Source organism: Bombus huntii, chromosome 14 (genome assembly GCF_024542735.1).
Source record: "Bombus huntii isolate Logan2020A chromosome 14, iyBomHunt1.1, whole genome shotgun sequence".
In the NCBI taxonomy this organism is placed as follows: Eukaryota; Metazoa; Arthropoda; class Insecta; order Hymenoptera; family Apidae; genus Bombus; species Bombus huntii.
This window is the reverse complement of record NC_066251.1, coordinates 6,619,719-6,646,631: the sequence shown is the minus strand read 5'-3', so window position 1 is coordinate 6,646,631 and position 26,913 is coordinate 6,619,719. Positions and strand designations below refer to the sequence as shown.

Below are 26,913 nucleotides of genomic sequence, written 5' to 3'. Positions count from 1 at the left end.
CAGCGATGTTTATTATATTTTTCATTTTATAGAAAAAGAATCTGAAAAGACTATAACTTAAATTAATTTATTATATAATATATGTCATGCGAAAAATATTAAACTTTTTAATATCGTAAACTGTCTTGAAGAAACGGGAACTTAATATTTACATCTTCCTCAATACTTCTTTCATCCAACATTGCAATTTTACTATACGACTACGTATGACAATTCCACTATATATTACTTACCAATAGTTATATGTTCCAAAACTACGGCGTTAAAAATAAATTTTCCGAATATAGCTACAATTTTCACCAAAAATTTCACTAGAAAATTTGAGTCACGTGTGACAAACGTCATACATAATGTACTGCAATATATGATACTTTATGAAATTTCTAAGATTCATTTTTCTTTGCTTTTATAGCAATATACATTTTCTAACTACGTGTATAAATTACAATTTTCTGCCAAACAAGGGCAAACGTAATATAAAAAATTCAAAAACATGATGTTACATATTTTAGTATATTATATTCCAAGAAGCTTTTAAATTCATTTCCCTTTCCTTTTATAGTAATATTAATTTTTTAACTATATAACTACAATTTTCCATCAAACGAGAGTACTTGTACTATATGAAATTAAAATCCTACATCTATTATTTTAATCAAATATAACAAATATATATATATATATAGATAGATTTTATTAAGTCTTAAGAAATTAAAAATATTTATTTCTGTATTTCGGAACGTGTATGAACACGTATCGACGAGGCGAAGGATCTCGACCGTCGCGTCAGTCTGATGAAATAGAGAATTTAAAATCTGGAATATTAGCGCCCTGAACGGCGCGTATGACCGCCATCTTGTAAAAGTGTCTGTAGTGTTTGGAGGTTTAGCGAGAAGGAACAGCAGCTTCGCCGGAGGCTGGAAGTCCTTTTGAAGTGGTTGCAACGGTCCTTGGCAGTCCCTGGGCACCCAGGTGACCTCGTGCGAGGCCAGGGTACCTTCAAGCTGCTAGGACAACCTCACGGCCGACAAACTCATTTACACGCCCGACTATCGCGAAGATGGTGAGCATTCATACGCGAAGATTTTGCATCTAACCCTGTGACAAAATTCATTTTTCGTACCGTGAGTACGTTCTCATTAACGAAGGTGACGTTACCATTGCTTGAGACAGTGGCGTATTAGCCTCGTTGTCCTTGTCAAATAATCCCCTATTAATTCATTGTTATCGATGCTTCGAATCTTACCTATTAGACGAACAGTTCTGTCGCTTGTCAATATTTTTAGGTAGCGTTCGAGTTAATGCCGTCGCATCGACGATTTCGATGCGTATTGTCGGCACGCTTCTTCAAGTTCGTCCCCGATGCTTTTGTATAGTGAAACGATCTAGCATAACCTACGTTTATTTATCGTCATAGAAAAAAGAACGATAATAATGTACGGATTGACGAACCAATTGTTTTTGTTTGGATGCAGGCTTTCAGATCACTGACAGTCCGATTGGTTTCATATTGATATTTGGGTGTCTCATATATGTGTACAAATGATTGTGGAAATTGTAGTTTTCATAGTTACTTCGCGATCGTGCCTATTTTCTTAATGAGTAACATGTACACGGAAAATGTGACATTTACATAGTAACTTAATTAAGCACATAATTTATAACAAAATATAAAGTTTTAGTGCCTAAATTTATTTTTACATTATTTATTATTATTACTTTACCCTTTATTATTTTATCACTTAGTAACTTTTTGGTATATGTATAATCGAATGTGTTTGATATAAAATTTTTGTATACTACAACTATATTCTAACATAGATATTCTATATTTATTTCATTATTTTTTAATTATATCCTTGCATTCTACGTGTATATTAGCTGCGTTGTTTTAATATTAGTCATGTTATTTAGAGTTCGGCATCAACGGGTGGTACTGAGGGGTCTAGTCCAGCCTCTAGCCCTGCCTCAGCAACAAGTCTCACAATGGCTGCACCAAAATATGGTACCTTGGTTCCAAATCGTATCTTTGTAGGCGGTATTTCTGCTAATACCAGTGTAGAAGAACTTGCTGAGCTTTTCTCCTCTTATGGCAATGTAAAGGCTACAAAAATAATTGCTGACCGAGCTGGTGTTTCCAAAGGTTATGGATTTGTTACATTTGAAACTGAGGAAGAAGCTAAAAGACTTCAGCAAGAGGTTTGTAATACATATGTTTAATATATTTAGTAGTTAAAGATATAACAACCATGGTAGTAATCTCAAATTATTTTGTTTATAGTCTGAATGCATTGTATTAAGGGAAAGAAAATTAAATATAGCACCTGCAATTAAAAAACAACCTTTCAATAGATCTTTGGATGGTGGTTCTGGCTCGCCACCCTCTGTGCCTACTAGTACTTACTATTACCCAAATGGTTAGTGTAATTATATCCTATAATGTCATAAATTTAATTTACTAATTAATTATAGTTACATAAATATTTTATTATATGAAATTTTTTATTTTTACTAGGTATGGGGTTGACATACCAAAATGGCATGACATTTTATAACACAACAGCTCCAACACCAACGACACCAATTGCTCCACCGACCGATCCAGCAACTATTTATCAAGCTACTGGAGTGTTCGGTAAATTTAACGAAAAGTCATAATCGTAATTTTTAGAAGATCGAAATGTTTATATTAATCAAACGATTTGATTTCGATAATTAGGACCACAAGCTGCTGGTCATCAAACTTTCACGCCTGTGATGTACCCGTGTCCTGCTCCATCTCTTTACATGCCACAACAATATCAGTATTCGCCTATGCCGGTAGGTAACATAACAGATAATAGACTATGCCGACTTCTTTCTCTGAACTCCTTTTTAATCTTGGGTCCTTTGTTCACACCCTATCATATGAATTGTCTATGGGTATAGCTTGTATTTATATTAAACGATAAATCGGTTGCGGTTTGACAGACAAATGGTTTGATGGGAGAAGCCATACCACCGGCGTTTCTACCCAACCCTCAGCAAATGCCTACTTACGTCCTTCTCGACGCTATACAGTATTGAGGTCTAAAGGTACATGGTCTATGCTAAGTGACTAGCATGCAGCGCATTATCTTTGTGCGTTTTCTTTGCTGGACTTCTGCATGGCCTATCAGAATGCATGCACCACTTATCTTTTTTTCACATAATTAACGATTTGTATTAATAATCTCACATACGAGTTGCGCGTATGAATGAATGTAAATTTCCCATCTAGTCTATAAGTACACATTTATTGTGCTTATGTTGCAATAAAAAGAATTTTATTATCGTACAAAACGTCACAAGTATGTTGTTTTTCGTATAATGTGTTGTATTACAGCATAACGTTATTGATGATTTCTTTTTCACTTTTTTAAGCGCGCATTTATGTATCTTTTGACTTCTTCATTCACATTGTTCTATATGTTGTATTTTTATATTGCACAGAGAATATGGAAAGAGACATATATGACATTCATTGCCTACTATGTAGTAGTCTTCTATTTAAAAGATGAAAAAAGATACAAAGTATAAAATGTATAATTTAAATTATAGGCATGCACAAAATGTTAAGGTAAAGTATTTGGTATTTGAGTGTCCTGGAAACATCATTTGACAGCAGATTTCATCTTGTAACCTGTATATTGATCTTAGTACTTCCAAACGAGATCAACGTACAAGATGATTATATAATGTACGACATTTTCTTCTTTTTTTTTATTCTAAAGATAGATCATCCCTGTATATTCTTTGAATAATTAACTGATCGATGATGTTTTTCTTTCTGTGCAGTACGAGTGTTATGCAGGGGCAGTCGCCGCCGGAGCTCATCAGTACTTGTATCCAACGAACAACTCGCAGAACAGCACGAGTGGCGGTAACAGTAATTCCGGAAGTGGTAACAATGGCACAGGGGCGACGAGTCCACCAACGGGTCCTCCACAGCCAATTCCATCTTTACCCCCTCCGCCACCGACGCATTTCTATCCTTCTGCCGCTCCACCGCCGCATCATCATCCACCGGTGCCTGCAGGTCCTGCGCCTCCTCAGATGGACCACATTTATTATCCATTCGCAGCTGGACCCCATCCACCTCCTCCACCGCATGCATCCATGGGATTGACCGATCAGCAGCTATTGCTTTTCCCTACTGATGCCTCATGTCAACAAACGTCTTCGTCTGATGGTCAGGTTGCTCCCCAGGAGGTGAGTCACTATCTTTACTTCTCTTTTTTTTTAGTAATATATGATAGGTTTCCATAGAATATAGTACAAAAATTTTAATGATTATCAGACTATAAGGAAGCCTTTTATAAGGTGGATCAATAATCACAATATTTCATTAATTAATTCTAGTAATAATTCTAAGTGATAATTGTAAAATTATAATACGAAATTACATAAATAATTATAATAGTTTTCTCCTTTAATTCTGATTTACTCTTTCCTGTAGTAAATTTTAAAGGTTGCATTATATCTAAAAACAAAAGAGAACTATAACTTTTTTCCAACCACAGTTGTGACTATTGGTTCATCCTACATTTACGCGATTATTTTTTAAACTGCTAAAGATATATGAAAATATCTCTTTGAAAAGGAAATCTAAATACTGAGATGACTTAATTGTTTCGTGCTAGTGTAAATGCAACATCATTAGCGTGTATAGAGATGTATCCATGATACATATCATGTAAATCGATCGATTATATTGATTAATTAAGAAAAGAACCAAGCAATGGACGGAAAACTACCATCTGTGAAATAAATCGTAGGATTCTCGTTCGACATCAAGCCACTCGGAGCAAGCACATGGTGAAACACAGGCTGCTTCAGGGTCAGCCACACCCTTGGTGTCCTTAATGCCCGTGAAATTTCCCATGTCCGGTCGTTACACCAATTATCATCCAATCGCTATACATACCGCTAACTTGTACAGTTCCCAGACATGTTTAAATGAAACTGACGATTGCAGTGGCAATCAGATGCATTGCAGGGCAATCGTGTATCATCCGGCAGCCGTTTACATTCCTCACACGCATACATCTCCATTTCATAACGCATCCGGTGGTACCAGCCTGTTGCCAACACCTCCGTCAATATCACAACAGTTATTCGATTCTTCGAACAAGAATCAGTGTTTCAATTCCAGAGATTACACGAAATCCGGGAACGTGAACGGCCAAAATAACTATTCGAAATCGCAGAATCATGGGATCGCGTTGTCTCATCAGAATCCATTCTTTCGAGCTCAAAATGTAGGGAATTCTCAACCGTACAAGCATAGTAACATAGATGGAAGCTATAAGTACACGACGCCGGCGATGAGTTCGCGATTCTCCATGCAGTATAGCAAAAAGGCGGTTGGCTCGAACGTGGGCTCCCCGGCTTCCTTCGTAGCACAAAGGTCATCGGAGAATTACAACCAAAAATCGTTTGGTTCGAATACAACCAGCGGTCAGCAATATAGTAGCACGAATACACAGAAAATGTTTAATTCAGCGGCGAATTTCGATTACGCGAACGGCCGTAAGACTAATAGCGGCGGTGATCAGTATTTCGAGAACGCGACAAAACCGAATAACTATCCTAGCCGTAAAAATACGACGAACTATAGAAACAACGGGGTGATCGCCGGACAAACCGATGGAGGTAACAATTCCAATAGTCAGTCAAATGATAAATACGTGACTAATATCGAAAACGAGAATAGTAATTCGCAGGGTGTGCAAGGGACGGAGAATAGTAGTTCGGAGAAGCCGGTGAGCCCACCGCCAGCACCGTATTCGCCCATGACAAGACCCCTTCCAAATTTGTCACCACCCACCTCCCAGGTCCAGTTCTACAATCCGGCGCAAAACCGCTATCAGCCATCCTTAGCCCCGTCCCAGCATCAGCAGCAGCCACAACAGTCGAACGCTCAACGTCGGTACACCATCGCCCCTGCGTTGACCGCGAGCAGAAAACCGACGGAGAAGTACGCGAATTCCAATTCCCAGGCAGCTACTACAACGATGTTACGGCAGAACAAGTACAAGGTCAATGGAATAATACAGGCCGGTAACAAAGTAGCGGACGATAGTCTTGGAGGAGCCGGTGATGCTCCACCAGGCGTTGGAAGAATGCCAATAACACCGCCCGGAACGCCAAGGACTCATCCGGGTCATCCTGCTGGCGACCAAGGTCAGCTGAGCGACGCGTGCCATCAGATGCAAGCTCTGACCCTTTAAAATTCGTTCTCTCGATATACATTAATAACAACACGTATGCGTACACAGGCTCGATTCGTTTTTCCTCCCTTTCTTCTTCTTTCGGTCCTAACAGTACGTGTAATAACGGTACGTACGTACCGTTTAATATAATAGGTTAGTGACAGGTAGATAAAGATATAGTTAGGTAGGTAGATAGATGCATCCCGATTTCGAAGCCGTATGAATGAGAAGAAATAATAAATTAAAAGAAACGTGTCGATTCACGAACGATCCCAATAATTAATATATTTTGAAAAAAAAAACCTGCATAGACAGCACGAATGCGAATGAACTTGAACACATTCGAAAATACACATTTGCTCTATTCTCTTGTGATCTCAATCCCAAATCTATAGAAAAAAGTAAGAAAAGGAAACAGAAACAAAGGAAAGAAACGTGGAAAATATGCAGACTAGATAAAAAACTCCATAAATGTAAATGTAAATTATTGCTCTTCGGTAAATTATTAAATGTACTAAATTGTTAAGCATTTATAAAAGAATATATTATATATTATATATATTATATATATATATATAAGATAAAAAAATATATACGATATTTAAAGATTATTATATTAGTTATGAAAAGAAAACAATATATACGATTAATATATATTATATATATGTAAATACATATATACGTATACTCAGGTGGATGTGTATATGTACCTACATATATATGTATGTACGTATCTATCGAAGAGAGCAGATATAATTAGAGTAACGTGAAACAAAGGAAATAAGAGAAAATTCGAAGTCAAGCTATATTATTATATATATCTCTTTAAATAAAAAACCGAAATGTTTAACGAAAGAGGCGAAGAAGAAAAAATGATAACAATTCTATCATAATAGATAATACAGATATGCTACACATTATTTAAAATCTATATATGTTATATATGCAGTATTTAACGTTTATGCGCGATAGGCTCGATAAACCATTGAATCTCACGAGCAAGGCTAGAGTAGGATAGATGGATTACAAACAGATGATAGGACAGAAGAAAACATACAAAAAAAAGGAAGTAATATGGTAACAACAAATAATATGTTATTATCGTACAAAGACGAGCGATTTGTTATGTGTTCAAAGAAAAAAAAACGGTAGTGATGTCGATAAACGATAACGATGAAGTGGAGGGTAATAGGGAGGCAGAAATAGAATTGATTTCATAAAAAAAAAAAAAAAGACGGTTGCTCAAGGCACTGCCACATCTCTCAGTTTTGATTTTCTACCTGATGGTAAAACCAGTACTTATAGTTTAATTAGAGTAACCGTGAACAAAACAACTCATTCTCACGCAATTTCGAGACGCCACAGTAGAAAAAGAAATAATAATATACTGATTTACATTTCTTCTTTTTTTTCGACAAGTTATCCGCGCAAGAAAGACGCAGGAGGAAATATTTAAAACTTAACAAACAAAAAAACAGAAAAAAGGAGAAAAAGACAGATGGTCATAAAAATAGCTGTTACAAAAAAACGATGAAAAAAAGAGAAAAAAGAGATGCCCTAAATACCCGAAAAACGAATACGGTAAAAAAATATACCTTTAAAAGAACAAAAAAAAAAAAACAAGTATGTAATAATGAATTAAATAAATGTGTCGGCTGTGAGCTTCCAAGCAAATAACAATAATTAAATTATTATAATATAAAAGGTTAAATAATATTCTACCTAATTGTTATGAACGTATAAATTTCTTTTATCTATAACGAGAAATTTGTTATCTCATATCTCGCATATTGTAGCTATTATTGTCTATTTAAATGAGGAAAACGAAGAATGATAATGAACCGAAGGTTTGTGCGGCGCTGTGATTTAGATGTCGCGGCGAAATATATAGCGGTTTATGTACAAGAGAGAAAAGGGAAAGAATAAACAAAACGGAAGAGTAAGAAACAAAAAAAGGGAGAAATATAATTCGAGGGACACGTAGATGAGACGACAAAGGCCTAGGACGCATATAGATTACCCGTGAGTCGTTACGAAAAGAAATTAATTTGTTGATAAAAAAAATGTAAGAGTGCCTTCTATTTGTTTTCGTGATTGTATTGTTGAACATTTGTTGCGTTACGTTCCAAGAGCCTCTAATGTTGTTATAAGAAAAAAAAAGATGTTTGAAGAATGTTGTTCCTCTATTTATTTATTGATTTACGGGCCCCAGCACGGCCCAAAACCAGCACCCAGCGAATTTGAAAGTGTGAAAGTATGCTGTTAGGAGAATGGAATTCGAGAAAGGGAATTTAATTAGAAGCAAGGACGATTTTAAGGAGATATAAAAAAAAAGGAATGGTAAAGACGAAAACGAAGTTTAGTAAGTGCGAATAAAAAATAAAACAAAATATGGAAACATCGCATACGGCATTCGAGTCGCATGTCCCCCTTTTTTCTTATTCATTAATTATTATGATCGTACAAGAAAATAAATAAAAAAAGAACGATATTATACATATGTAATCGAAATGGAAAAATGATAAAAGAAAAAAAAAGGAACAGAGCAGCTCGTTTCGGCACCTATTTCTATGTATAATACACAAGAAGATATCTCAGCAATATACAAATATAAATATATACATATAGATATATATATATATATTATAAATATTAACTAACGAAAATAAATAAAAAACGTATACCGAAGGTATATGGAATGCGAGTGCGATAGGTGCGTATTTGGGTGTGCGTGAGCGCGTATCTGGATAGGTGGCTGTGATTATTGCGTGCAAGTTAAAAAGAAAACAAAATGAAAACACAGAGAACATGAGAAAAGAAGACAGTTTACGTGTGTAAGCATCCGTGTGTAAGTACATTAATGTTGTCTCTCTCACACACATATACACACTACACACGCATATTTCATACACGTATACATACCTAATTAAATAAATAAATAAAATAAATATATATATATATAAAAATATATACGTCTATAACGAGAGGTAATACAAAAGCAAAAAAAAGAGGTACAATTCTATGTTCAGTTTGGTACTGATTTAACAAGCGAAACGAAACGTGTTTAAAAATAAGACGAGTCGTTTAATTGCAATTATTATACATGTACTAAATTCAACGTAGAATGGTGCTGATACGATATAAAATATAATATATACTTCGCAAAGTATATTATAATATAAAAAGAAATCTAAGATAGATATTAGCGGGTATGCGTAGTTGAACATAGGAATATAATTGATGTATATTACATACACGGTGTACGCGGTGTGCTTTCTACGATTGTGGATTATTATACGTTCACAATATGTTGCGTGAAATAGGTTTTGTCTACGCATGATGAAAGGTTTTTTGTTATTTTACATGAGCAGCTATTTATTTTTTTATTAATTCGATACTTTAGCCAAATTTCTATTGCTGGATTAAGACTGGCAATGATTCGATATTATTAAGCATACTTCTAAGATAAATGAACTTGTGCAATCTCAAGAAACATACGGACTAGATTTTTTGTTTTGTTTGCCAATCAGCGATTGCACTATTATATTTTATTGTAATTTGGAAATTATGTATATGGAATTCATTTGAGTTCATTTTTTTGTAAAGTGATCAAATCATATTCCACAATCTATAAAGCATGCCTCCTAAAACACAGAAATTGATGTATTAAGAAAAATAAAAAACATAAATTATACATAAATGATATGTAGGTTGTACAACAAAAAAAAATCTAAGTACTCGATGATAATAAAAAAATATATTACGTATAAGAGATGCATATATTTAAAAACAAAATAAAGACATCTGTGCATGAACATTATATAGATGGAAGAGCCATAGCAAAGAAAAGGTATAGACTAAAATAAGTGTGAGTCTCTCCTGCAAATATATAATAATAAAATCTCATTAAAAATATGAAATATACAATGCTCCAATACATATATATTGTATTTGTGTATTTACCTTTCTCGTTTAGGCCGTTTACTTTTTCATTCTTTCCAAAATAAGAAATAATTGAACTAATGAAGAATAATTAAAGACCACGCGTTGTTTTTAAATATAATCGCTATTTTATTCAATATTCATTACAAATACATTTTACAATTAAGTTCTATTTGCTTTCTTAGTCTTTTCACTTGCTAAATAGATAATATAATTTAAGGTATTTGCACTAATTTGCATTGTATTAATTCTATCGTATCACATGATTTATCATAAAGCGGAAATCTAAATACATAACGGATCCAATACATTGGAATAAACGTTTTGTATATTCTAGATCAATAGAAAGAAGCATATAAATTGCATAATCTCTACTTCGCATTATTGACGTTATGAGGATATAGTCACACATAAATCTAACATTGCTCTTAATATTAGGAATTGAATACCTTGCCTTAATAATATATGCAATACCTGACTAAATCACATTATAGTCAATAATTATACTTATTACAAGAAATCAATCTTGACTACAACATACGTGCTCACAGTTTAGAATTTTTTGTTAAATATTATTTGACAATATAATTCTTAGATATTTTTGAAATTTCATATATGGCAGTGTAAAGGCAGTAACATTAACCCAGTTCTGAAATTTTTTCAAACCTGTCTAATCCGAGTCAATAATATATATAGATAAATACAATCTCTAAAATATAAATCTTTTAAAAAGGTATAGAAATATTATGAATATTTAACGTAATTCATCTCGAAGTATCAAATAATGAAAAACCTACTCATATTCAATTGTCAAAATGGCTTTGATTAAAAAGTTCCTCAAAAACATATTAAATGTCGGATGTCTTATAGAAACTTATCTCTAAATATAAAAATTCATAAAACGGCAACTGTAAATATAACAATCTAATATATCGTTTCAATGATCATGCCATTTATAATTCAGTCGTCATATGTGACGTTAATGCTTGCACACGAGTAGCATTACAGCTTTTGCATAACACATGGTCATCTAAAGGATAGCATCCACGTCCCTCGGAATCAGAAGATAAAACCAACCCACAATCCTCGCATTTGTAACACTGAATATGAAAACTACGATCTAGTGCTACAACACGCACAGTTTCCTCTTGTCCTGGTTCTGGCATAATCGGTAACTTACAAACACAACAACGAGGTGCAAATTTTCTGTAATATAAAAACATTCATTTTTATACTTTGTAAAATTAATTGTTTTATTTGGTCAACCAAATGCTACTTACTTGTGGAAACATTCTATGCAATGAATCTGATTTGTAGCGTCTACCGTAAATGGTATACCATCCAAACTTTGCCCGCAAACAACACATGTAAAACAGGATGGATGATAAGGTTTACCTGTAGCTCTTAATATTCTATCGAGTATTGGTCTAGTGCAAACGCAGCACTTTTCCAAAGTATTCAAATAATCTTCCTCGCAATAGGGTTTGTTTTCCAGTGAATAGAAGGGTTTACCTTGTAGGTTAACCTTACAAACATAACAACAGAAGCAGTCAATATGGAAAACCTTATCCATCGCGGAACAACCGGTACCTTCGCCTTCAACTTTGCGACCACACTGGGCACAAATCCCATATATATCACTGTCTTCAGCATTATCTTCCATTCCTTGAACTAACAGATCAGTCAAAACGTCCACCTGAAACAAAAATAAATTTTTTGGGGAAATATTTTTTCACAATGAAGGAATTAACATAATAATTTTGACATACTTCCTTAACTGGAGAGACCTTTCCTTGGGGCTGAGTAGATGTAGCAGATCCATAACCAGAGTACATGGAATAATTGCAAGATAATTGTGATGGTGGTCTAGGATTAATTGGTTCGTATATAGATTCATATGTAGAACTGGATTGTGAACTTGGACCATAAATATCATTTGGATAATTGTCAGGTGGAAAATCAGTTTGATAAGTAGCGCGTCTAAGTTCGCTATAACTAGATGACACAGGACTTGGCGGAGGCGGTAATTCTTCCGGTGGTGGTGGGAAGGAACTACCCGGCACACATGGAACATATTCTGAAGGTTCTGGTGGTGGTGGTAAGTCATCTGTAATATAATAATTATTTGATTTAGTAAACTAATAAAAATGACTTTTGATTACATTCTCCATATATCTGACCATTATTGAGTGCAGAAGGAATGTTACAATATGTATTTTCTGGTTTAGAATTCCATTGAATATTGCTGTAGATGATGTCTTTTTCAGTTTTAGCTGTCTTATTAACTGGTATAGATATTGGAGGATCTATATTACTATATACGATATTTCTTGTTGATCTTGAGTGATCTTCAACTGGAACTTGAGGAGCAGGCATATTACCAATATTTGAATAATGATTTTTTTCATCATATCCATATTTTGGTTCAAATTTCTCATCTGATTGGTGCACATAAAAATTCTCATTGTTCTGATAGTTTTTAGGAACATCTTTTCCATTCGCAGTGGATGGTAATGAAAAGTCATTTTTCTCTATATTTAGTGGCACATATGGTGAAGGAGAATTCACGTATAAATTTGATGATTTTTCATTTTGGCCAGAATTATTAAGCACTGTACTGTATGATGGCACTGATGCAGCCTTTATAGTATAACTTTGTGGTATCTGGAAAGTATTTTACCCCATTAAATTCTGTATAACAAGATGATCTAAATAAATTTTATTTTGTTAATTTTACCATTGATGTTTCCATATAATAATGGAACAGTCATAGAAAGGGAGTCATAGTTATGAAATATTGTTATTGAATAAGTTACATAATTATTATTATATTCAATGGATCTACTGACCTGTGGTTGTGATTTTTTTGGTTTTGGAGGTACAGCTGGTCCTACTTTTTTCCCAGACTTAATGGTTTTAATACCATCGCCATGATTAATTTGTAAATTTGCAATTTGCTGTTCTAAATTACTAACGTTAGACATTTTCCTGAAAATATCAACAGCATATAAATTTTTAACTTTTTTTGTTTCTATATTATAAAATATGAATTCTATACTACACATTTACAAATTCAATAAGAATCAATTTAAAGGAAAAACAATATATTTAAAAAATACATATTGTATCTATGTTCAAGCTAGTGAAATAATACTACCGAAGAACGTTATCGTAAAAAATTATCAGTTGGAAATTATATCTGTCAAATAGAAGTATAATATTACCTGTCTACAAAATGGAGCTTATAGCATTAAAAAAGTCATTATTACCTGGTAAGTTAATATCTTCGTATACTCCCTCCAAATTCGTCGTTTTAAGTCCTCTTCTGATACCAAAATCGTGCAATTTTTGGATTTTACGGAGTTGCCAGATATATTTTGTGCTCAACCGTAACACAACTGAATGGCTGACTCATAAATCCCTTATCTTATTGCTTTAAAAATTCCTTTACGATGACTTTTCCATACATATAGTCTTAACCATAGTTCTCTTTCACTCTTATGGCACGACATTCAACCAATAATCAGGATACAGTTGAGATGATTACTGTTTAAACAGGAAAGGAATCGTCGGCAATTTTCTATATGTACGAACCAGCTGGCCAATAATTTTATATGCAATTATTACTTTCTGAACGAATCTGAACGTTTAAAGTACCAACATTACTTCCAAAAAATCTTACCACGCCTTAAATCGTATGTCACAATACTGCACATTGTCACATAAACTAATTAAATTAAAAAAAGTATATATTGAGTATTATTGTCATAAATGCATATGATGACGCATATTTAGCACTAGGGATTTTGAGTTTAAGTATTCGATATTTGTGACTCTAAGAATTCAAATATTTTGTAGAATTATGTATATCGTTTTTATTTGTCATTTACTATATGAATAATTTCCTATTTAATTTGGCATGATTAATTGAGATTAAGGTCGTTCTTCTTTTTGGTTTCATTTGATTTTTTATATTAATTTTTTTCAAATTAATATTTAATTACATAGGTTAGTATTGCGCGCCACATTTGAAAGTATATTTTCGACAATTTCTTTCTTTAATTGCATAATGGTAACAAAGTAATCGAAATACAATTTTTGATTTATTTAATTCTCTAATATACTACTATGCTAGAATTTTAATGTTAACCTAGAATTGTTATCCTCGGTCCACAATTGAAAACGCGTTTTATCGTATAATGAATTTTTGCAACACACGTGGAAAATCTAAAGAAACAGTTGAAAAATTTATCTTAATTACCACAATGAGCCAATAGACTGTAAAAACAGTTTAGTATCATGCCCTTAAAAATTACTGCTCTAGTTTCCCATTTTTACAACTTTTTTCACGGAACATTAAAATACTTGTAACATTGCATAAGGTAGAACAAAAGGTTGTCTACCATTGTTATGATCATTTCCATTTACAATTGGCTCAAGGGAATGACGTTATTTTTTAACAAGCTAACACGTGGTAGCAAAAGATATTTTTCTCAGAGATTACGATTCCTAATGATCACGTATACTGTTAGTGTCGATAATTTAATGAATAGATATTGAGAAAATAATGTTTACATCAATGTATATTGTTTATATCAAATTGAAATTAATGAGTTTATATCAAATTCTCATTAATGAAATAATGAGAAACACAATGAAATTGTGTTTTAAATATTAAATCACGATATTGTGATGTAGATTTATCGAAATTTGCTTAGAATCTCTTATCTGCCTATCTTCAACGTGTGTTATGTTTATTGATATGTCTATTACCTTTATCCATAATATTGTGATTTTATTGAAATTTTCGTAGAATCTTTTATATGTTTATCATTTGTTATTATTTTAATTAAAACAAATCAGAATTGCGAATTCACAATTGCTAGGACTTTTGTGGTGACTTGATGAGTAGTCAAAAGAGTTAATTATAGATTACAAGTGTTAGATAATTACAGCAGTAACTGTTAGAAAACGTTCATCGTGTACCAGTGACGTTATTCAAGTTAGAAAACTTTAAGAGGGAAAAGAAAAAAGAATTGTCAAGTTAAAAAACGTTAAAAGAAAGAAAAAAAGGAGAATTTAGAAATCAGAATTCTTGTAAGAAATTATTCTAATTTTAGCAAAGGAAGTGATCTACATTTATATGTATAGAGATATCAAACATTTATTTCAAAACGGATTTACCGCGTTGCTCAATCGAAATAATATTTACTACAGTAATTTCCTATCTAATAGGACAGATAATATTGCAGTTAATCGTAATATGAAATTACGTAGGATCAGAAAATATAAATAAAGCAAAACTTTTCTATTCGTTGATATTAAATTTTCCTTGTTCGTTGGGTTTACCACGGTGATTCACGTAGGAATAGGAAATATTGATGGATTGTTTCCGATAATTTATGCGTTGCTCGTTGTCTACGGCTATTCTTATTTTAGTAAATAGGAAATACGATCGAAGATGTATACTGAATTTATTCATTAAAAGACCTTCATCATTTTTATACGTAACTACTTGACAATCGAGAAATTACAATTCGGTAAGGTACTTCATTAAGTGGGCTTATACGTATATATCATATAATTCTTGGTTTCTACTGATTGACCGCCTTCTGATATCTAACACAAACATTTGCTTGATATTCCAAGTTAAATATTTGGATTGAAGTGTCCTCAATATATGCCGCAGCCAATCTTATATATAACAATCTTATGTAATGTTAATATCTCACATTCTTGCGAAATTTGGATATCATTAAAAAATACGATTGTTTAAAGAAATGTTTTCGCCCACCAATTTTCACATTAAAAGAAACGCGTTCTGGAAGCGAGCAAGAAACTCTTAGCTTATCTAATCGTGCTTAATTAAATTTCGATATCAAGTTACGTGAGAAGTTACAGGAACATATAAATGACATTGTTTTTGTTAGATTATCAATTTAAAAAGTTAATATACACTAATCATAGCACTTAACCAGGATTTTCTTCTTTTTCGAAGAAAACAATTTTCATTTTTCGATCTTCGTCGTCGATTTATTTACTTATAATGGCTACGAAAAATATTGGCAGATAGCTAGATTTTCCAGGAAATTTTGGTCAGGTTTTATGTTTCATTTTTATAATATCAAATTTTTGTATTCATATAAAAGTATTATTATTATTATTTTATTTTGTCGGCCCAACGGCCTTAAAAATAAAACTTGGTTGGTTGAAAGTACTACTAAATGACATATTTAATATTCTTGAATTTAATTAATTAGTATGTGAATGCTATAATAAATATCACTCCAAACAATGGTAATAATTGTACATTTTTAATATTTTATACAATGAATACTTTTTGGCATCAATATAGATCCACATTATCGTAGATTAGTACCTATTGTAATCGATAAAGATTTACCAAAAGAACTTAGATCCTAATCAAATCCCCAATGCAAAAGAATGTTTTCATCTTGTCTTATCAGAGAAGCGATGAAATAAATTGAAACTAAGCTATGATTACAATAGGTACGTGTTTTGATGCCCTATCATTTTAACAAATACATCATAGAGAATTCTTGAGTATAATATACATCAATGTATACAATGTATACACCTCGGTTACCAAATGTTTTACTTACTAGAATGATGAATTTATTACAACCATAACTTAATACAGATTCAATCTCTATCCAATCTTATAGACTTCCTTCCCAACAAATGCTTTCGATCTGATTTAACAATTATCAAATTAATCCAATAAAGATTTACTGTAATAATATAATTAGATGCAATAAGCACTCCTCAATAAGGTTGATTAAAGGATTAAAGTCATCTGTGATTGATATGGTCACTTAGCTGACTTAGAAACTGGATTTAAATCTTAGTCGAATAAAGCAAGTGATAAAAGACATTCTTCTCCAGTTCATAGTCGAAAGAATAGAAACTGTTTTTCTTTGAGTCTCTACAATTTGAAAAATATTAACCCATATACAAAATTTTTTATTTTTGTTTGTTAAAACTTTGATAAGAGGAAACCTTCATAATCCGAATTTTATCTTTTTCCTCAAGTGATCGCTCAAATTCAAGTACTTCTTAAAGATAGGAAGACAATACATATAGTAAATGAAGATAGAGTGAAAAGATGAAGGAAGTATCGAGAAAATGAATGACTTTAATGGCGTAAATAAGAATTCATAGAAGCTCGGAATTGCTTAAATACTCATTACATATTAATGATAACGAAAGATGTCATGTAAGGGTTATAATAATCAACTGTTATGATACATCTCCTGGGGAAATCCTATAATTTTATACAACTGCATGTATTTCTTTGTACTGTGGCAGTAATAAATTCTCTGTGCATACATGTATGTATTCCTATTGTTAGTCACTGACACTGATGTTTCGGGCATCCCCGCTAACATCATATTTGTAATATTTTATGCAAAGAAGGGGAACATGTAAGAAAGATGGCTGTATGTTGTATGTTTCGTTCTCGTTACTCTCGTTCATTTGTCTGGTTGTTGCCGCAATATTCTCAAATCTCGCAATAGTTAGTGACTGTCAGGCTGTCGGTGAATAGTGATCACTAGTGGCTATTGTCGTGATCTCACTTGGCTAACATTTACGTGCTTGGTGTACTGTATAATGTGCGTTTTTACTTCAGTTATGTTTCTATTTTAGTTATACGGAAGCGTACTTTCTTTTTTTTTTAATTTTATAGGAATGTGACGTTCTATTTATTTTTATATTTATCCAAATATTTTGTCGGTAGTGATAAAAAGGATTTATGTTTATTTTTATATTTCATTAATTTGTCGTATGTTATACTTAATTCCTGTATTTCTGTATTTCTGTATTTCACATATTTCATTAAAATATTTCATTCGTATTTGATGAAGTTTGAATACGTATCAATAAGACACTATTTCAATCTTTTATTGCATTGATCATCACGGTAATTAAATTATTCAATTTAGACGGTCATTGAAGTTAATTTTTATATAATCCGGTTTATTTTAATACTATTTTTGTGAAATAATATCGCAATATTGTAATAATACTATAATATTGAATACTTTTAAATATATGTTTAAATATATAAATATGTTTAAATTGGTATCTCAAATAATGTTAAAATATGTAACAAACTAGTAACTTTTTTCAGAGGGATCTTATCAATATACCATGCAGAATAGTTACATTATAGAGCCTCAGAATGATTCAACATTTGCAACAGCATCTTATGTGCATCAGGAGGAAATGCAAAATAATAAGAGAGCAAATGAAAATACCTGTTTGGCACCTAATAACAATCAGACGTACTTTGCTGATGAAAAAGTTCATATACCAGAAGCAGAAAATGTAGTATATATTAGTACCAATGGAGCTTAAATTAATTTTTTACGTTAATATATGGATTTTTAACTGTATCATTTCTAATTTGGTTTCCGCAGGGTTTCTTTAGTTTTAGAAAATTATGGGCTTTCACAGGTCCTGGATTCTTAATGTCCATAGCTTATTTAGATCCTGGAAATATTGAATCTGATTTGCAATCTGGCGTAGCTGCCAAATATAAGGTATTTTTTAAGTTATTCCATTCATTGCTTATTTAACTTTCCATGTATGGTTTTCATTTCTTTTTATTTTTTAAATTTATTTATGCTCTTTTTTGTTAGTTATTATGGGTATTGTTAAGTGCAACCATTCTTGGTCTTATTATGCAAAGATTAAGTGCAAGGCTTGGTGTGGTAACAGGTTTGCATTTAGCAGAAATGTGTTACAGACAATATAAAAAAGTACCCAGGATGATTTTATGGATAATGATAGAAATAGCCATAATTGGCAGTGACATGCAAGAAGTAATAGGAACAGCTATTGCTTTATCTTTATTAACAAATAAAGTGTAAGTTATGAAATTCTTTTAATTTCTTGATGTCATCTATTCTTGTTCCTTTTATGTAAGCTGTTATTCATAAATAATGTATGTATCTAATTTGATTTAGGATTCCTATATGGGGTGGTGTTCTTATTACGATAATTGATACTTTTACGTTTTTATTATTGGACAAATATGGCTTAAGGAAATTAGAACTCTTTTTTGGATTTCTTATTACAGTAATGGCTGTCACATTTGGATATGAGGTAAAATAAATAAATAAATACATATATGTGTGTGTATATGTGAATGAAAATGATTTTATTATTTCTATATTTTAGTACGTTGTTTCTGCCCCACCTCAAAATGAAGTGATAAGTGGAATGTTTATACCTTGGTATAAAGATTATGACAGAAATATGTTGTTACAAGCTGTAGGAATTGTTGGTGCAGTTATCATGCCACATAACTTATATCTTCACAGTGCTCTTGTTAAAGTAAGGAAAGAACAAAGAGTATAAGTAATCTTTTTTATGAAATTGAAGAAGTAGGCATTCTGATGTATTAAATATTTGCCAGGTGTTAAATAAATACTATAATATAATCTATAATTTCTAGTCAAGAGACATTGACCGTAAAGAATCCAAAAAAGTGAATGAGGCAAATATGTATTACTTCATTGAGGCATGCATTGCACTTCTGGTATCTTTTATAATTAACGTATTTGTTGTCGCAGTGTTTGCGCATGGTCTTTTTAACAAGACTAGTTTAGAAGTTGTGAGTATAGTAATTAAGAATTCTAAATGATATTTTGTAATGTAATTATCTTATACAATATATTTCATACTCGTTTCTTTATATTTTAGTACAATCTGTGTGAAGCTAACAATTATACTGTAGGAATGGATACATTTAAGGTAAAAACCAAATTAGATTAATACGAATTTGTTTACCTAAAAATTTTAGCTTTCTTATTATATCTTATTTTATTAATTACAGAAAGAGAATACAACCATCTCAGTAGACCTTAACAAAGGTGGCATATTTTTGGGCTGTGCCTTTGGTGCGGCAGCAATGTATATTTGGGCTGTCGGTATTTTTGCTGCTGGCCAATCTTCCACGATGACAGGAACGTATGCCGGACAATTTGCAATGGAAGGATTTTTAAATCTTCAGTGGGCTCGTTGGAAGCGAGTACTTTTTACGCGAATGATCGCTATCATTCCAACCTTCCTTGTCGCATTCTTTAGTGACATTGATAATTTAACTGGCATGAATGATATTTTGAACGCAATTATGACTCTTCAGTTACCTTTTGCAACCCTGCCAACGATAGCATTTACTAGTAGTCCTAAAATTATGGGTACATTTCGAAACGGATTGTATGTTTCATGTCTTTAATTTTACAGTTGAAATTTTTTAAGTTTATGCGACTTTATACATACTTTTATATTTCAGAACTAATAAAATTGTTGCGACAGCATTATCCGCTGTTGTAATAGCTATAAATATATATTTTGTAATAAATACTGTCCAAGATGATTTGCCACATCACTGGGCGGTAATAGTTGCAATTACAATATATTCCATTTTATATCTTCTATTTTGCCTTTATTTGACCATTCATATGGCTGTGAGTATGGGCGCGACTTCTCTTGGTGACCATTGGGTATGTACGCTATTAAGTAGGGTGATTGATTTTTAACTATTATCGATCATTTTATTATTAACTTTTGTTACAGTTCGTAAAGAGATATATTGGAAGTCCTGTAAGTACAACACTTGGATTATCAAACCCTGCAATATATGCAAGGTAAGAATTGTATAGATTTTATGTATAACAAGATTTTGTCAGTTAATTGTTTTGTAATACTTACTACCTAAATATGAAAAAAATTGCTATTTTCATTTATATGATTTACGTATATTTTAATTAGCAAAGTAATATAACAAAGTACGCATTTTGTGCCGAAATATATAGTAAATAACAATAAATGTACTAATAAATTATTTTTATAAAAATTGTGAAAATAATTGTTAGTTGATATAATGCGCATTTAAATAGTAAAAAGATCCAGGTAATATTCATAATATGATATTTTAATCTTTCGTGTTTTTAATAGATTATAATAATTTGCATGTATATCATGAATTGCTCTCATGCTTAAGAATAGTTTGCTCATTAGTACATCATAATAGTCATAAAGTTTATCAAAGTAACAAACATTAGGCCACAAAATCTGTTCAATATAGTATATTTGAAACTTTAATACGTTTATGTAATGTTATCTGTAACTAATTGCTACATGAAATTAATCATATTGTTCAATTTTAAGATAAGATCATGAAATTATGGTTATGGTTATACACTGAACAGAAAACGTTTTATTTGCAGACACGTATGCTTTATTAACATTGTATACATTTTGTAATAAATACTAACAAACATGTAACGCAAATTGTGTGCTTGTGTGTTTTTATTGCATCACTTCGTATTTTTTAACAGGATATTTATATACATTTTTTACATTTTTGATATATCAAATATGAAATCAATTTGTATCTCATTGCCAGAAGAAGGAAAAATTTGTTTTAATATTTGCACAAAACGTACTTTTCTTATATTCATTACAATCTTCTAAATATTCAATGTATTACATATAGTTAAGATTTCGAAAATTATTCCTTTTTACATTCATAGTTTCTTCAATACGTCAGAAACATCATTAAGACCATAATCGAGTTTACATCATGAATCTGCATCTAACTACTTAAAACCATATTTCAAAAGTTGCGTCTTCATCTGTCTCCAACTTTATACATGGTATGTACTTTATATTAGATCTATTTTTTTAATATACAAAGTTTTTATAACCAGGGTAGAAATTAAAAATAGAATTAATATGACAATATAGAAGACTTCTTTCAAATACTTTTATATTCAGGGTTTTACACTATCATTGTAATCGTATTTGTTGTAATTCTGTTAATAATCCGTTTTATCACGTGAATGATTAACTTATTTTTGCATGCGCATTTTTAACCAATGCAAGTGCGAGCTTATAATAGTAAGATTTTCAAAATTTCTTAATAAAAGGTAAGAAATTTTTATAAGTTTTTATTTCAATTAAGTAAAATTTTGAAGTTTTTTTATTAAATACATAAAACCATGTGATGTTTTAGGTCTAATCCAGCATTTAACATCCAAGAAAATTGGTCTGGAAGCTTTAACTCGATACCGGAATACTGATATGACAAATAAAACGTGGTAAATAGTATTTAATACTCATGGGTTGCATTCTCATAGAGTTAGCATCATAGATTTTAAGATTTTATAGAATTGAAAATGATAACTTCCTATAAAATATACTCACCAAATTGTTTTCTAAAATTAGGGCTTTAACATGTAAAATAAGCAAAGTGCGTTAATGATAGAAAAATACGTGATGATCGTGTATTTGTATATATATATATATAATTGTATTAAATAAATTAGTCATATACAGGGTGGTTGGTAACTGGTGGTACAAGCGGTAAGGGGGTGATTCTACGCGAAAAAAGAAATCGAAAATATAGAATAAAAATTTTTTTTTTATTTTTTTTTCTAAATTTTTCCATCAAGAGAACGATCTACAGTGAGATTCGTTATAACGAGACGTGATAAAGTGCACGCGTACTGAGCGAAAATTCAAAGTCGATTTTCTCGAAAACATAGCCTCAAACGAAAAATTTTTATTCTATATTTTCGACTTCTTTTTCCGCGTAGAATCACCCCCTTTCCGCTTGTACCGCCAGTTACCAATCACCCTGTATATTGTATATAAAAGAGGCTTGTACAAAATATAATAAAAATTAAAAATTTTAATATGTAAATGATATGTAAACTATAGGGATTATGGTATCTAAAAAAGAGAATTAATAAAAGTGGTAAACTGATGATTAAAATATGTAAATATGTAAAGTCCACTGATGCTGTTCATATTATATGTGTATTTGTACTACTATTTAAGGACAGTCATTTATATGTGTGTTTTGCGATTGTATGTGTTTAATACTTAACACGTATACGACATCGATACGAGAATCAGTTGTTGAACATCCGCTGTTGAGGACGGACAACACGCTCTATGTAGAAGCAAGTATGAGATATTCTTATATTTCATGTTATGACCTACAAATTATCTAAAGGAAGATATGTATTCGTTTAAAATACCAGTAAATAATCGTGTTTTTTTACAATACTTGATTTATTCATGTTTAAATCTCACAAAAATAATTTTAATAGGATACAATTCATATTTGTAAAATAGTTCAGTTTAAGAAAATCAAATTTTTGGATTACTATCAAGTAAAATGTTTCTTTTCCGCCTTAAATATTATCCTTCCTCTATTTTGGAAAAATTTAGTTTGTCTTGTAATTTCTCATTAGAAAATACGTTTCAAATATACATCTATATAAACGATATTACAAAAATGTAATAACGATGTAGTTGAATATACTTTTTCTATTTAGAAGTGTAATGTTTTAATTGTTGCAACTTAATGGAGTATGACTAGATATTCTTTCAAATACCGCAGATAAATATTATCCCTATATTTTACACCCAATTGTTTAGTATCAAATAAACACTAAGATACCCTGAGTTAATAAACTGTATTCCAGAATTTATTACTTTCTAATCGTCATTTATTAATAAAAAGTATTTTTAATATCTCAATTTTTTCCGAATTAATTCGTAGTCTATTTACGGTCATCACAGATAATTTTTTTATTCATATTATGCATGGAACTCAATTTAAATAAAAGTTATAGAGAATCTTATACCCTTTTATCAAACTATTAAAAATCATTATAACAGTCCTTGTTTTCAACAATACATGCATATAAATAATAATTTTTTTATCGATCAAATCAAACGATTATATTTGCATTGAATCTGTTTGATTATAAACTGAAATATTTTATCATCAATAAATTTAAAAATTATCACTAATAAAACATTATAAAATATAGAACATTTTTTCATAAATATTTTATGAAAACGCGTATCAGACTTATTTTTCGTATCGATAATTGAATCCTTAATGTATGTAAAATCAAATAAGAATTTACCATTTATCTTATTTTTTGTTAATTATCAAAATATGAAAACATTGAATATCACGACGAAAGCAATACGTCATTTTTTCATAGTATTATATTCAATTATATAGGTTCCGTTGTCAATCGAAGATAATATTGATTATGTTCCCGTTTATAATGCCAATAAATAAAGACAACTATAGATAAAATTAATAAAACTAACATCAATATAGAAGATGTCAGTATTGCTGGAACAAAACAAGGATTAAATGAGAAAGTAATCCTTACTTTAGTGTATAAAAAATACATTTATATTGTAGTAGAAATTTACCAATAATTGCTGTCGTATTCATATTATATCCAAGTTGTTCCCACTCTATTGCACATTCTTTTTCCCAATCTATGGGTATAACATCTTTTGTTAGTGCAATAAATTGATTTAAGGGACACATTGTAATACAACCAGGAAGTGTTAAAAGTTGTGGTTCTTCACTAGTATTTTTATATGATATCTAGAACAATATATTTAACCAACAATCTTATATCATGATTTCCAGTCTAATTATTATTTTAAGCACTTACCGTTACAAAATACTGATCTTTTAAATTTACTCTTAATTCTATTAAAATTGTAGCAGTATATGGTGGGCAATGTGGTTCAAAAACATTCAGAGTCATTAGCATATTGGCTATAGTTTCATCATGAGCACTATACATCCATACTTTTCTATCAGGTACTAAGGCATTTTTCGATTTTTTTTCCATGTGGTCTATCATTTCTCCAAGTAATGTTCCTATGTTTTATATTTCCCAAATTATACATGGTCTAAATTTTTTACATAACAAAATGAATATTACTTACCCGATTTTAGTCTCTGAAGTATTTTATTATAGGCGTTAATTGTAAAACTTTTTACAACAATTGGCTTAAGTTTATCTGGATATACTGACTTTGTCCATTCTGGCAATGTTTTGTTGTAAAGACTCTGTAATAAGTTTAGAGTATATGAGATATATACAAATACTTATTATCAAATGAGAAGTACAAAATGACAGTAACATAGTTTACCTCAATAAATAATGTATCATAAAGTTGTTTAACAGACAAAAGAGATGAAATTTTATTTCCTGTTTTCCCTGTAAGGTATACGTACAGTCTCTTATTTTCTTTATTAATTTTTTGGATTTCTGGAGAATTAAGAACTTTTTCCAACTCGTAATCATATCTAGAACAATATTTTCTTGCAGCCAAAACATTATCTTTGTCTTCAGGAATAGTATGCACTGGAATAGGCATCCATTTGATATTACTCCATATTTGTTTACCAACTGGAGGATAAAGTCCAGCAAGATGTGATTCAGCTGACATTAAGGTACGATCTACATCTGTACTTTGAATATAAATATCATGTGGAGAATATAGGTCACTTAGTAGATGTGAATAGCGTTTGCGGATCCAACGACCAAGTAGTAAATGCTGATATTTTCCAATCTGATGTAACAGACACATATGAGTGAGGACTTAAATATTTTGAAATTAAAAAGATTTTAAAATCAAACAAAAATTTGCAACATTAAATGCAACAAAAGTAATACAATAAAGAAAAGATTATTAAATAATTAAGCTATATATATGACAATTAAGAATTACATACATTTGTTAATTGGCCATATGGGACTTGCCACAAACTTTCATTATTATAAGGATCATTCGGATATGGTCTTATAGGTGTTCTATCTCCATGTCTGTATAACTGTAAAATAGATTGTAATTATTTTTAATAAACAACGACAATGATTATTATTATAATTAAGATGGTTATAATATCTAATTCATATTGCTTTATGAAGAAAATAAATTTCATATACATAAATAATAAATTAACTTCATAATAAATACATTTCAATAATACGAATAATCAAAATATAAAATATAAACATTATTTTAATTTTTTGAAAAAACATACTTTAACTTACAACATTTGCGAAAACGATAGTTCCAAAATCTGTATTTTGAGCATGTGACAAATCCATAACAAAAAGAGCCAGAATTATTGAAACAGACATATTCCTTTTCATATTTTCAATTTGAATGATTCACACTTTCGAGCCTCTAATAAGAGGCTTCACGTAGAAAATTGAATAAGACAACAATCTATTGATTACTGCAACCTGTGGAATACTCTAAACTCTAAATGTTCCAACGTCTGTTATTATGATTCATACGTTACTTTCGTCAGAAGTTGTATGAGTATAAAACATATATAAAATGCAAATCAAGTGATTTATCGTTGCTACCAATATCGGTTCCTAACCCAACCATTCTTTGTTCGCATTGTATTGAAATAAGAACAAGGTTATTTATACAGTGGTACTCATATTAGAGAATGTTTAAACTTATTCTATTTCATTTTACTCACTTAAGATATCGATGCCCATCAAAATTTTAGATTTTTGACATGTAAAGCATGAAACAAAATTCTAATGACGTAACGATGAAAATTGAATAAAACAACAATTGAACAAGATAATTTGTAATTACGAATACTCATTAATTATGCTTTATCTCCCGATATTTTGAAAGAAAGTTATATAATCGAAACATAAAGTAATTACAAGCAATTTGTATTAACCATTATCTGTTATAATATACTCATTCCAAACTAAAATTTTATATAATGTTTTACTTTAAAAGACAAACTTATTTAAGAATTATAATCTACAAAGGTATACTGTCTGAGACAAAAATCTTTTTTTAACAAAATTTATTTTAGATCAATGAATTAGGTACA

At 30.9% G+C, this 26,913-nt stretch overlaps 4 protein-coding genes across 17 annotated transcripts; 2 read left to right on the top strand and 2 right to left on the bottom strand.

Annotated features, from left to right (window-relative positions):
- Positions 1-840: 840 nt before the first annotated feature.
- On the top strand, positions 841-7,856 carry LOC126873346 (GATA zinc finger domain-containing protein 14-like). 2 transcript variants are annotated; one of them, XM_050634107.1, is made up of 7 exons: positions 841-1,063; positions 1,915-2,199; positions 2,282-2,417; positions 2,516-2,635; positions 2,720-2,820; positions 3,817-4,230; positions 4,797-7,856. In XM_050634107.1, exons 1-7 carry the CDS (start codon positions 1,061-1,063, stop codon positions 6,249-6,251), a joined length of 2,514 nt encoding a protein of 837 aa, XP_050490064.1. In that variant the 5' UTR covers positions 841-1,060; the 3' UTR covers positions 6,252-7,856. The 2 variants fall into 2 exon arrangements, with proteins under 2 accessions (XP_050490064.1, XP_050490065.1); XM_050634108.1 differs by having other exon boundaries at positions 1,902-2,199.
- On the bottom strand, positions 7,451-14,014 carry LOC126873349 (lipoma-preferred partner homolog). Of its 6 annotated transcripts, none has more exons than XM_050634117.1 (7): positions 13,858-14,014; positions 13,445-13,721; positions 13,025-13,163; positions 12,356-12,839; positions 11,945-12,282; positions 11,456-11,871; positions 7,451-11,381 (listed from the first exon to the last, which is right to left on the bottom strand). In XM_050634117.1, exons 3-7 carry the CDS (start codon positions 13,157-13,159, stop codon positions 11,129-11,131), a joined length of 1,626 nt encoding a protein of 541 aa, XP_050490074.1. In that variant the 5' UTR covers positions 13,160-13,163; positions 13,445-13,721; positions 13,858-14,014; the 3' UTR covers positions 7,451-11,128. The 6 variants fall into 6 exon arrangements, with proteins under 6 accessions (XP_050490074.1, XP_050490075.1, XP_050490076.1 ...); XM_050634118.1 differs by having other exon boundaries at positions 13,445-13,772; positions 13,858-13,982; XM_050634119.1 differs by having other exon boundaries at positions 13,803-13,968.
- LOC126873347 (protein Malvolio) lies at positions 13,302-23,756 on the top strand. Of its 8 annotated transcripts, XR_007692385.1 has the most exons (13): positions 13,302-13,447; positions 18,328-18,524; positions 18,617-18,739; positions 18,839-19,065; positions 19,166-19,304; positions 19,380-19,535; positions 19,657-19,815; positions 19,905-19,955; positions 20,038-20,420; positions 20,497-20,707; positions 20,781-20,851; positions 21,740-21,862; positions 22,222-23,756. XR_007692385.1 is itself a non-coding variant. In XM_050634109.1 (12 exons), the coding sequence occupies exons 1-12, from the start codon at positions 13,411-13,413 to the stop codon at positions 22,286-22,288; spliced, it is 1,821 nt and encodes a 606-aa protein (XP_050490066.1). In that variant the 5' UTR covers positions 13,303-13,410; the 3' UTR covers positions 22,289-23,756. The 8 variants fall into 8 exon arrangements, 7 of the variants coding, with proteins under 7 accessions (XP_050490066.1, XP_050490070.1, XP_050490069.1 ...); XM_050634109.1 differs by lacking the exon at positions 21,740-21,862 and having other exon boundaries at positions 13,303-13,447; XM_050634113.1 differs by lacking the exons at positions 13,302-13,447; positions 21,740-21,862 and adding an exon at positions 15,130-15,272.
- Positions 23,265-26,808, bottom strand: LOC126873350 (prostatic acid phosphatase-like). The gene is made up of 7 exons (XM_050634123.1): positions 26,099-26,808; positions 25,777-25,875; positions 25,191-25,613; positions 24,984-25,107; positions 24,704-24,915; positions 24,453-24,633; positions 23,265-24,369 (listed from the first exon to the last, which is right to left on the bottom strand). Exons 1-7 carry the CDS (start codon positions 26,198-26,200, stop codon positions 24,245-24,247), a joined length of 1,266 nt encoding a protein of 421 aa, XP_050490080.1. The 5' UTR covers positions 26,201-26,808; the 3' UTR covers positions 23,265-24,244.
- Between the last annotated feature and the right edge of the window lie 105 nt (positions 26,809-26,913).

Excerpts from the sequence above, each read along its gene's own strand:
- LOC126873350 (XM_050634123.1), bottom strand. The coding sequence starts at position 26,200 with ATGAAAAGGAATATGTCTGTTTCAATAATTCTGGCTCTTTTTGTTATG. Across the intron at positions 25,108-25,190 it reads ATGATACATTATTTATTGAG|AGTCTTTACAACAAAACATT; the intron begins GTAAACTATGTT and ends AACTTATTACAG. Across the intron at positions 24,370-24,452 it reads GAATACGACAGCAATTATTG|CAATACTGACATCTTCTATA; the intron begins GTAAATTTCTAC and ends GTTTTGTTCCAG.
- LOC126873349 (XM_050634117.1), bottom strand. The coding sequence starts at position 13,159 with ATGTCTAACGTTAGTAATTTAGAACAGCAAATTGCAAATTTACAAATT. Across the intron at positions 12,283-12,355 it reads TCCTTCTGCACTCAATAATG|ATGACTTACCACCACCACCA; the intron begins GTCAGATATATG and ends ATTATATTACAG. Across the intron at positions 11,382-11,455 it reads TGCATAGAATGTTTCCACAA|AAAATTTGCACCTCGTTGTT; the intron begins GTAAGTAGCATT and ends TTTATATTACAG.
- LOC126873347 (XM_050634109.1), top strand. The coding sequence starts at position 13,411 with ATGGAGCTTATAGCATTAAAAAAGTCATTATTACCTG. Across the intron at positions 19,816-19,904 it reads ACAAGACTAGTTTAGAAGTT|TACAATCTGTGTGAAGCTAA; the intron begins GTGAGTATAGTA and ends TTTATATTTTAG. Across the intron at positions 20,852-22,221 it reads AACCCTGCAATATATGCAAG|GTCTAATCCAGCATTTAACA; the intron begins GTAAGAATTGTA and ends GTGATGTTTTAG.
- LOC126873346 (XM_050634107.1), top strand. Across the intron at positions 2,418-2,515 it reads TACTTACTATTACCCAAATG|GTATGGGGTTGACATACCAA; the intron begins GTTAGTGTAATT and ends TATTTTTACTAG. Across the intron at positions 2,636-2,719 it reads TCAAGCTACTGGAGTGTTCG|GACCACAAGCTGCTGGTCAT; the intron begins GTAAATTTAACG and ends TTCGATAATTAG.